This window comes from Loa loa (assembly GCF_000183805.2).
Source record: "Loa loa unplaced genomic scaffold supercont3.208, whole genome shotgun sequence".
Lineage (NCBI taxonomy): Eukaryota > Metazoa > Nematoda > Chromadorea > Rhabditida > Onchocercidae > Loa > Loa loa.
In genome coordinates, this window is record NW_018108388.1 from 86,317 (window position 1) to 96,709 (window position 10,393).

Consider the following 10,393-nt stretch of genomic DNA (forward strand, 5'->3'; position numbering starts at 1 on the left):
GAAAATAGGTGATTTATTTAGGTGATAGAAAGTGGATCTCACTTCGAACTACTTGCAAAACCTGATAGCCGTTATTCTGATCTCTGGAAATCACAGCATAAATATTCTGAAGTAGTACAACCGAAACAACCAAACTCTCATAAGCATGGGTCGGAACATTTGCATCTAAAATCTTTCGACAATCACCGTAACGATGGCTGCTGTAGGTCAGGTGGCGGTTGTAAACGTTGAAACGTTTAGAAATAGCTTGTTACTACTTGATTTTTCTTCTTCATACTGTGCACCGGAATGAATGCGATCAGTTTTTTAATTTTTCTTTTTTTAGAAATATTTTTGGTGATTTGTGGAAAACTTTAAGAGTTACGGACATGCTTTAACTAAAGTTTTCATCGGCATTTTGATATGACTTTTATAGTTGCATGTTCCATTTTAAATTGTTGAAAATGAGAGAAAAAAACTTTCCTTATCATTCTGGCAGTGGGTAAGTGTCGTGCATTATCATTTGGCAGATTAGAAGGGAAGAAGGATATGACTATCGTTCCGCGGAAAAAGTGATGTAATTACATATGGAAATAGTAGATCTGAATGGAGAGATTTCTATTAAGACAAGATCAGCTGGAATAATTATATTAAGGATTGGGACTTCTTGAATCCAAAGATTCTCTTTAATTTAATTTTTTGTTCATCCTAACATAACTTTCAGATTTATGTCTGATTTTGGTATTATGAAGTTTGCTTGGGCGAATTTTAATCTAATTTTTGTTTTACAATATTTTGGCATGAAACTGTCCACCTCCTTATAGAGCCCTATTAACCTCTCCTGGACATTTTTGTTCTTTTTTTTCAACTTCAAATATTCGTTGTCGATTTATTTTTCGAAAGAATAGCTTTTGTGCTTAGACCTCTAACTTCTTTGTTCCTAATATTTTTTTTACTTTTTATTTTGAGAAAATACTAACAAAATCCCAGTGGAGCGTTTGTGCCTTTTAATATTAAAAATGATTTGAAATGATCATAGTTTAATTTGTTGTAATTTGCTTTATTATCATGATATTTCATATTAGTCATTACTGAATTTATATATAAACGGGTTTCATATTCTCAGAAATTAAAAAGGTTTGAGTTAAATTTCTGAAATGGTTTAAAAGAAATGAGTAGAACACTCAGAAAGAGTTGCTAGAAAAATCTAGAAAAAAAAAGTTGAAAAACATCAAGATTTAGAGGAGGAATGGAACATCCAGAAAAGTCCGAAATTTTGAAATTTGAATCTTAAGATGATCCGCAACTCGAACATTCGGAAAATTTTTAACACCTACCTTCAATTGATTACATCTTTAGTAGTTTTGTTCGTTTTTCTCAGGTGAATATAACCAGTGGCAAAGAAGTATATATAAGCAATTGTATATTCTGATTATCACAAATACGGTGACCACTTATCACTTTACTTCTTCCGTCTGTCATTTTGTTTTGGAATAAATAATAGCCATTAATGTATGTTTATGTTTGTGTATTACCAATTTTATAAGTTTTTTCATATGTGGAAAACTCAAAAATTCTCATACTAAAATAGGGGATCCTGAAACATTCATAGATAGTGGCGAATTTCGGAAACTTTTCGCATCGGTCAGAAAAATTAAAAAATTTATTGCAAAATAGGAATTAATGAAGTTTTTAAATCGAATCAAGAAGGCTGAGAAATGATGTGCTAACAAATGGAAGGTGCTTTAGTTAAGCAATTTGGAGAGCAACTTTCAACATTTTAGCTCTTATGTTAAAATAGATGAACTTGAAAATCGTGGTCCAAATTAAATTAGGAAATCCTGGAACAAAATTGGAATCAGAAATTGTCTGTTAATGATAATTTGAGAAGTTATTCTTCATAAAAATGTTTTAAGCGTAGAATCATATTTTTTTTACCAAATATGCAATACAATCTATGCAATCTACAATCTTCTAGCATTTTCTGTTATTTTATTTTCTCGAAATTAATTTTAAAGTATTTAATCTAGAGAATTTGTAATGCTTAAACTCTTCTATGGATCATACTGGTTCTACTTATGAAATTTTAACCATTAGACGTGTTTTTTCGAACAGTTCTGTGAATTTCCTTTAAATACATTGTATTGAATTATTTGAATTACGTGTCTCTTTAATACATATTCTAATGGGTCTATATCTATTTTGTTGAAATTTATCAAACACTATAAACAAATCTGCAACGGTATTTATTTCATATTATTCGTCGTTCATGCGGTAATTCTTCAATCTTTGTATTTAACGAAATGTTTGTTGCAGATGTTATTCTCTTCGGAGAAAAATGAATCAAATTTAGGTAATAGTTTCTAAGATTTTATAACGCACTAATAGTGCTTAATGTAACTTGTTAGATTGATGCTAGAAACAGTAAATGTTTTGTGAATTTTATGACAATAAATTTGTGAACCATTAATTATAGATGATGATCAAAATAGTAATACGACAGGATAGATAATTGGGAATGCTTTTGTTACATTTAACCCTTTTTTTGTTAAAAGAAATTGTGTGCAAATTTTAAAATGATTCAGGATTTTTAGCTGGAGATATAAAATTTTTTAATTAACATTCACGAATATGTCCGGATGCTTGGATCAGTTGAACTACAATTGTGACATCGATTGGGATTCGAAACGAAATGCTGTGGCATCGTGTATTTCGTCAGCTATGGTAAGAGATCCCCCATTTGCTTTTTTGTTAGAATAGAATAGTAGTAATTATGATTAAGGGAACTATTGAGAATTTGCAGTTTTAAATTACAATATTAAAAAAAGGTTTCTGAGTATTGTTAAATTTTATAGTTCTTCTTTGGTTGGTGGCTATTGATCGATACGGCAGCAGTTTATACTCCGGTTGGTCAATGGAACAATGTTTATATCATCGTTACTGTTTGTGGAACTATTGCGATGTTCATGTAAGATTAGGTTTTTATAAAAGTTTGTATAAAAGATGGTTTAAAATATGTCATTTTAGTTTCTTCTTTCCCTCTTTGATGCTCGTAATTTATGGTAATTATTTTCAGTATAAGTTGCTGTGGAAAAATAGCAATTTCATAACTGATATGGAGTTTTAGGGTGAATGCTGTTTCAAATAGCCAAGTTCGGGGAGAATCTATGAACGAAAGTATTTTGGGTACCAAAGGTTAGATTTTCGAATGCATTTATGTTATTCACCAGTTTTCATTGTTCCTCACTTTTTTATTCCAAATGAGGATTTTAGAAAAATAGCATCTGGTTGCTATACGATCTGTTAATCTTCTCTCATAAGTTGAGTATATTTTCCATCCTTGTATTCTCCACTTACGCCTCCATCGGTTTGCAAGATTATGAGATAGTGTAGGGCAAAGATCATGAATGAGAAAGTGACAAAACCAAATTCGGTACCATGATTCGAAATTCAGTTTTTGTGGTAACAAAAACTTTTGTGTTTTTTTGTGCTAATTGTTTCATATTTGGGTTATGTAAAATGTTCCTTATCATAATGACCCTATTTTCACTTATGGCTTTATCCTGTTAACCTATTGTTATATTTGGTTATAGTTACATCATATTTAACTCGACGTACCGGGTTTATTTTCAATGATACCGTTACATATCGAACATTTCATATGCAGTTTTTGAAAACGATAAATCAGTTTTCAGGATCTCGCTTATGGCTAATGTTCGGTTTTGTACTTTCATTTGCATCGCTGGTCGCTGCTTTATGGATTATGTTTGCGGATTATGTGTTAGTAACTGGTGATCACCCGATATGGCCTGGAGTTGCCCTCTTCCTACACAATTTTTTGATTTTCATTTCTTCACTTATCTATAAATTTGGTCGAACAGAAGAACTATGGGGATAATTGACCACCGAACTTATGGACTGTAGCTTTCAGCCAAAAAAATTGTGAAATAAGTGGTTGACTGCTGAACAATTCAGAGATTTTATAATATCCAATACATAAGGCGTACATCCATTTCACTTCTTTTTTTCTTACTTGGAGGATTGAATGAGACGATTTAATAATGAAACAATTTTAGGTCGAAGATTAACCCGGGCTGTTCGTAATTTTCCTCAAATAGGAACAATTTTTCTTGATTATCCTATTTTTTGCTAAAGCTACTTACTTTTCTGTAAAATTTCTGTAATTTCTTGAAAATGAGGCGGCGGCATATGAAATTTAAGAAAAAATAAAAGTATATGGAAACGCTACCAAAGTAGCTTTCTTCAGGGATGCCCATCAAACAACACATGCCAATTTCTTCAGTTTATGTTGTGTTTAAATCTTAAATCTGTCGGAGAAATTTATCGATCTAATCTTGCACCAATTTTGCATGTTCACATGCCGATTCATGTACTCGTTGTATCTTAATGCCGTTCTCTCTTTTTCTGCTGTATTGTTTTTTTCTTCTCTCTCTTTCTCTAGTACTTATTTATCTCAACTGGAGAAATTGGGAAATACGGCTGCTGTTGATAGCTTTGTTTTGATATTCCTAGAAATAAATTCAACTCCGGACGGACTGTTGCTGTATGGATCTTTCTTTGCTTAAGATCGCTATAGTAATTTTTGTGAAAAAAAAGAAACAAAAGAGAGACTAACAAACTAAATGTAACAAAACATATAAAGAAATGAATAAATTATTTCTTGAATATCATTTCCCGCAAATAAATCCCTAAACTGTCAGCGAAACTTAAGGATAGGTGAATAAAAACTGCAAATTTTACAACTTCCATCACTATAAGCAAGATAACACTGATAAGAATGCAGATATTTTGAAGCGGATAAAAATTACCAATTGTATGAAAAGTTTTACTATATTTTCCAACATAAAGATTCAGGCACAGTATTAAGAAAGTAATATAATTGCAAAAAAAAAAAAGTTTGGAACATTGACAAAATTTCTCCCAATGTTTCTGATTATATTTCTTAGCAAGATTTACAGAAGAGACAGGGAAACGAGTCATAAGTTTTTTTTTCTCTAAAAAATAGAATTAATTCGATAAAGACGCTAAAAGCATAAAAGTAATAGATCCCTGCGTACATAAACTTCAAACACCGAGGAGTGCTCGAAACAAGTGATCGGGGTGATCCACGATAACGAATGAGTAACTGAGATGAGACCGCACTGAAAAAACGAAAGGAAAATTTTCCAAGTGTTCTAATGTGACCCTTGTGTAAAAGTGTATGAATAGGCAAAGTATTGAAACAGCTGCAAATTCAAGTGAGTAGAGGAAAATGACCAGCTACGGTCGCATAAATTGAAGTATCTAAAATAAGTCAAGGAACTTTTAAAGCAGACGAATGTTGAAAGCCTATAGATAACAATATGAGAAGCAGAGTTCGAAGTAGTACAGGAGACACACACATACATGCATGCAATTAGAACAAAAATTTGATTTGAAGAAAGACCAACTAGAAACAAATGAAGTATCGCCAAAACATCTACCTGAAGTATCACGATATGGTACTCTGAGCTATAAAATGATGATGTTACGTAGAAAATATCGTTCTAATCGGTTATTTCAAAATTTGTTTTCAGAAGTATCCAAAGCAAAGCTGTCATCCTACGAGCAGAAAATATCCTGCAGTTCTGCTGAGTAAACATAGAGTTTCAGTGACTAAAGGAACTTCCATAAATGATTCAAGTGTGGGAAAGGACTTTTTATATATGTCATCAAAACTTATTAGAGCCAATTGAAATAGGTTAAAAAACATGAAAAAGTACAGATGGCTTATTCTGCGACTTCGATCCATGTTAAATATTAATCCCTGTTCTACTAATTGATTATAACATGCTTTCCGAACTACTGCAGCTGCACTTTGCTCGTACAAACAAATGATTTGATGAAAAAAGAAAAAAAATAAACAAATGGAAAAATAGATAAACACTGGATTATACCAGCAATGATTATCATCCATTATATGCACCTAAAATAATTGAGAATTCCTTTCTAAGGCTGAGTATGTCGATATTACCAAGAAAACGAAAATAATCCAGTGAATCGTCTGACAAACAAACTTCCTACTAGAATGAAATAACTGATCAAAGAAGAAAAAAAGAAAAATTCGATGTTCGTCTTATTTTATCTTCCTCTAACTACTCATTCTGTGAAGTTGCAATTGGTTTTACTGGTGTAGTGTGGACCGCCACATTTCGATATCTGAGTCGAGAATCATGAAAATTCAGGTAATTGTAACCTCGTGATAACAGGACCAAACTCATCCCTACTCCAACCACTGATTTCGTCCATACATTGAGGCTATAATTAAATGAATTACAAGACTAAATCAACAAAATTGCATTGCTATTCATTCCAGTATATTCTTGATATCTGTATAGCTAAGTTTAAGCAATCGGCATACACTATTCTGCATAATAAGTCAGTAATTTAAAGAATAATTGGTGGAGTAATACAAACTTGCAAACTTAAATGGTAGGAGACAATACTCGTCAATTAACCCTTAAAAAATTGAGAGAAGAATCTGATTTGTCTATTCTATGACAATCATGGAAGACAATGTTCCAGTGAACTCGACTCATACTAACATTACTTTCTGCTCTGTAGTGAAAAGTAATCCTTGCAATCGCTGTACTAAAATTTGCCATATAATGAGTTCTAAACCAACAAAAGAAAAAAGCATCCTTCAGCCAAATATCCCTAATTACGATGTTTTATGTGAAAAGCAGCGTGTCTTACGTCTTCGGCAAAATGTCTTTAAGGAAAATAACGGCAAATAATGATCCATATGTAAATATGACAGCTGCAAATACACTATATTCAACACGTTTCCACCAACCCAAACGATTCATGTGCGGTCGAAAATAGACCGCAAAACCAGGACCGAGTGTAGCGGTACAGAGTATCGAAAATTCCACTGCCAAATCATGAACACCAAAGTACCTAAAAAAAGAAAGAGAATCTTACTGTTGGACACAGTACGACTTCGCTCAGAAATGATAAGAACGGCAGTAAGGTATTCAAGTAAAAATGATGGTTTATACCATTACAACAAAGACACTGCTTGTCAAATATGTTTCCAGTTAAAGTCCACATCTATTTCACCTGGTTCAAAGTTCACACTTTAAAGTTCATACCTTTTTTTTGGGATATTTCCTGTTTAACGCATCTTATACAAATATGCTTTATTCGAAATACTAATTCAAATTTCATATGCTAAGCAAACGAAAAAAAATTCCAAATATTGTCAAATTTCATTCCAATAAGCATTTCTAGCAATCGCTGCTTTTGTTTAAAAAAAAAGAAAAAAAAAAAAAAAGAGCAGTGATACACAATTTTAAATAACTGATCAATTAATTGTCTTCTTACTTATCATGAAAAGTAAAGAAACCTGGTAAGTAAGTCTGGTGAAAGAATATGCATAGAGTATAGCGAGTGGCTCAATGCTCCGACCATTGGTATGTAATGCGAAAGGGTTGTCTGGGTCGTTAAACGTGGCAATAAGAAACGCTTCCATTCGTTAATTCGTTGATAAATGTTTAACATTTCTATAACAAGAAATAAATTTCTAATTCAATTGGATTTAAGTTCAAACATGTTTTTATTCAGATAAAAGATATTATCAAATCAATCTGAATTTCGTACCATCTTGTATGAAATTAAAAATTTCGAGGGGAAATATCTCCCTACCTCTCTCTTTCTTTCTCTTATCCTCTCTCTCTTCAAAAAATTTCGAAAACTTTAAAAATAACTTTGCCAATTTTTTTTTTTTATAAAGCATATTCAACATATAATTTTTATTTATCATACATTTTACAGCTTTAAAAGTATTTGACATCAAATTTACAGTAGTTTACAAAAAAAGTAACAAAATATTTGAGATTTCTTTTTTCGCGAAAGGAAAAAGAAAAACCTAATTTGTTGATTAAAGATGGCATAAAAAAGGAAAGAAGTAAGTGAATGCATCAAAAACCGTGCAAAAATATCAATGCTTGCAGTACTGCGTAATTTAATTCGAATTTCAAGACCCGAAATATGTTAACATCTTACAGAAAAAAAGAAACCACCACTTAAATTTGAACTTTGGATTTAAACAAAAAAGTGAACGGAAAATTTGGTCTAAATTTTTAATTCCATGAATGCAATTTGAATTTTAATTTCAAACACTTCTTGCATGGAAGGGAAAACAAATGGATGGTTGAACCACAATTTCAAATGAATATACATATATAAAACAAACAGAAATTAAATTAACATTTAAAATCCAATCGCCTGGACGAAACGCCAAGAAGTGAAATGACCTCTAACACGACGAATACATCCAATCTATTTGTCCAGCATGCAACTCGTGTGTGACGTTAAATTTTAATCTGGGAAGAAAGAATTGCGTAGCGTCATATACTTAGTAATTAGAGGATAGCACAGAATATTTATAGATGAGGAAGTTGATTGGACAAAATTAACATTTTACTCAATCAATATAAAGAATTTACTCCTTTATCAAACCCTTCATATTATTATCAGAGGTCAAAGATTATTTTGAAATTGATATAGGAGTTTTTTTTTTTTTTTGATAAAAGAACGATAATCTTTGAAAAATTTAAGCCAACAAGTTTTCTTTTTAATATTAAAAAAGTGACTGAGTAAAATGCTAATTTTACTTATTTTGAAAGTAAGCTTAAAAAAGTGATAAGATAAGAGACAAGATAAGAACATGAGGGAATTGTTATCCATCAATTAGAGTTTTGTTTAGTAATTAAAACTATGACAAATGAAAATTTATTATAATTAGGGATAGAAAAAGAACTTTTTCTGAAAAAACTTTTTCGGATTATATAATTAATACTAATTAATATGAAGTGATAAAGGTTACTATTCATAGGCAATGATCTCTTTGGTAAGATCTCTTCACCTTATTCTTGTTTTTTTTCCTTTTTTTTTTCACCAGAAATGTGATCAATGCTATCAATGCTATCATTGGTTGATCAATACAACAAGTGATAATTAATCGATGTTTATCGACTGATGATAATAAGTCATAAATATGATTTACTTTGTATACTTCAAATATCAAATATTTACCGTAATTGGTTAGATTTGTTGATAGATACGCAAAATATGGGTAATAATACTGTATTATTTTGTTTCAGAAGAAATCGCTAAAATGGTTTAATTTTTAAATTCTTTCTAAAACTTTCGTTTTTTTTCCTACTAAAATCAATAATTTCTATTATTTTGGCATTATCAATATTAAAAGTGGAAATAATTAACAAATTTATAAAATTTGTCATGAAAATTTTTAAAAAATCAAAATAAAACTATGGACGAAATTAAAAATATGGATATAACATGTTATTAATAATATCTATGTTACTATCATTTAATTACCTAATTAATTATCGAATTACTTGATTAATTCTATTTCATTGCTTGTTATGTGTCACATGGTATTAGCAGTAGTGTATATTAGATAATTCAAATTAATTTTACTATACTTCTAATATTTATGATGCATACTGTATATGTGTCATATACAGTATACAACAATTTATAAGATGCTATTTGAAGTTTAGATTGTAAAAGCGCCATAAATTTATGACTAAATGCAAATTATCATACATTCCAATAGAAATACAAGCAGACAGACAAATAGATGGATAGATCGATAGACATTTGTACATTTTTAATATACCCAAATTATTAAAAGGAATTAATTAATTAATTAAAACGCTAATTAATTAAATAGATACTTAATATAGTTTAATGCTATCAAAATAATTGTATGTTAGTTAACTGTACGAGATGGATAAACTTAATAGCAAATGCATTACAAAAAATGCAACATACACACATACACATATATATTCATGAATGTATATGTATGTATGTGTGTATGTATGCATGTGTACGTATGTGTGTGTATGTGTGTGTGTGTGTGTGTGTGTGTATGCGTGTGTGTGTATGTGTACGTCTAGGTGGGTGGTATTGGGTTGATTGTTATCAAATTATAAAAGGAGCAGAAGCAAACAATGTTCATCTTCGTTATTGCTTACTTGTTGTTCTTTCGTTTTCCGCTTTATCTTTCCATTATTATTGCTCTTTTATTGTATAAAAAAATTTCAAATAATTTGAAGGATTAAAATGATAAATTGTAGCTCTTTGAGTTTTCAATTTTCTTACAACTATTAACTAATGGATGATGATAACAGTAATAATGACACTAGTGATAAGAATAACGATAGTAATAGTGATAATAGTGACAATAGGGATAATAAAAATAACAATGATGATAATAATAATAATAATGATAATAATAATAATAATAATAATAATAATGATAGTAGTAGTAATAATAGCAATAATAATAATTAGTGACACTGACAATAACAGTGATAACAATAATGGTGATAATAATAAT

General features: G+C 30.3%; 4 protein-coding genes across 4 annotated transcripts in view; 3 read left to right on the forward strand and 1 right to left on the reverse strand.

Annotated features, from left to right (window-relative positions):
* Positions 1 to 364, forward strand: part of LOAG_12279 (ABC transporter) — a 5,834-nt gene extending 5,470 nt beyond the window's left edge. The window contains exon 14 of the mRNA XM_020448512.1: positions 22 to 364. Within this exon, the coding sequence (XP_020301351.1) occupies positions 22 to 231 (210 nt within the window). The 3' untranslated portion in view covers positions 232 to 364. The remainder of the gene's footprint in view (positions 1 to 21) is intronic.
* A 2,201-nt stretch (positions 365 to 2,565) lies between these two features.
* On the forward strand, positions 2,566 to 4,646 carry LOAG_09441 (hypothetical protein). Its single transcript, XM_003144968.2, has 4 exons — positions 2,566 to 2,703; positions 2,835 to 2,947; positions 3,107 to 3,174; positions 3,675 to 4,646. The coding sequence occupies exons 1-4, from the start codon at positions 2,611 to 2,613 to the stop codon at positions 3,875 to 3,877; spliced, it is 477 nt and encodes a 158-aa protein (XP_003145016.1). The 5' UTR covers positions 2,566 to 2,610; the 3' UTR covers positions 3,878 to 4,646.
* Positions 4,647 to 6,113: 1,467 nt separating this feature from the next.
* Positions 6,114 to 8,314, reverse strand: LOAG_09442 (hypothetical protein; the record flags this gene model as incomplete). The annotated part of the gene is made up of 4 exons (XM_020447933.1): positions 8,231 to 8,314; positions 7,367 to 7,523; positions 6,715 to 6,918; positions 6,114 to 6,276 (listed from the first exon to the last, which is right to left on the reverse strand). Exons 2-4 carry the CDS (start codon positions 7,519 to 7,521, stop codon positions 6,114 to 6,116), a joined length of 522 nt encoding a protein of 173 aa, XP_020301883.1. The 5' UTR covers positions 7,522 to 7,523; positions 8,231 to 8,314.
* Positions 8,315 to 10,167: 1,853 nt separating this feature from the next.
* LOAG_09443 (hypothetical protein) lies at positions 10,168 to 10,347 on the forward strand (the record flags this gene model as incomplete). The annotated part of the gene is made up of 1 exon (XM_003144970.1): positions 10,168 to 10,347. One exon carries the CDS (start codon positions 10,168 to 10,170, stop codon positions 10,345 to 10,347), a length of 180 nt encoding a protein of 59 aa, XP_003145018.1.
* Between the last annotated feature and the right edge of the window lie 46 nt (positions 10,348 to 10,393).

Excerpts from the sequence above, each read along its gene's own strand:
- LOAG_09441 (XM_003144968.2), top strand. The coding sequence starts at position 2,611 with ATGTCCGGATGCTTGGATCAGTTGAACTACAATTGTGACATCGATTGG. Across the intron at positions 2,704-2,834 it reads CGTGTATTTCGTCAGCTATG|TTCTTCTTTGGTTGGTGGCT; the intron begins GTAAGAGATCCC and ends TAAATTTTATAG. Across the intron at positions 3,175-3,674 it reads AAGTATTTTGGGTACCAAAG|GATCTCGCTTATGGCTAATG; the intron begins GTTAGATTTTCG and ends ATCAGTTTTCAG.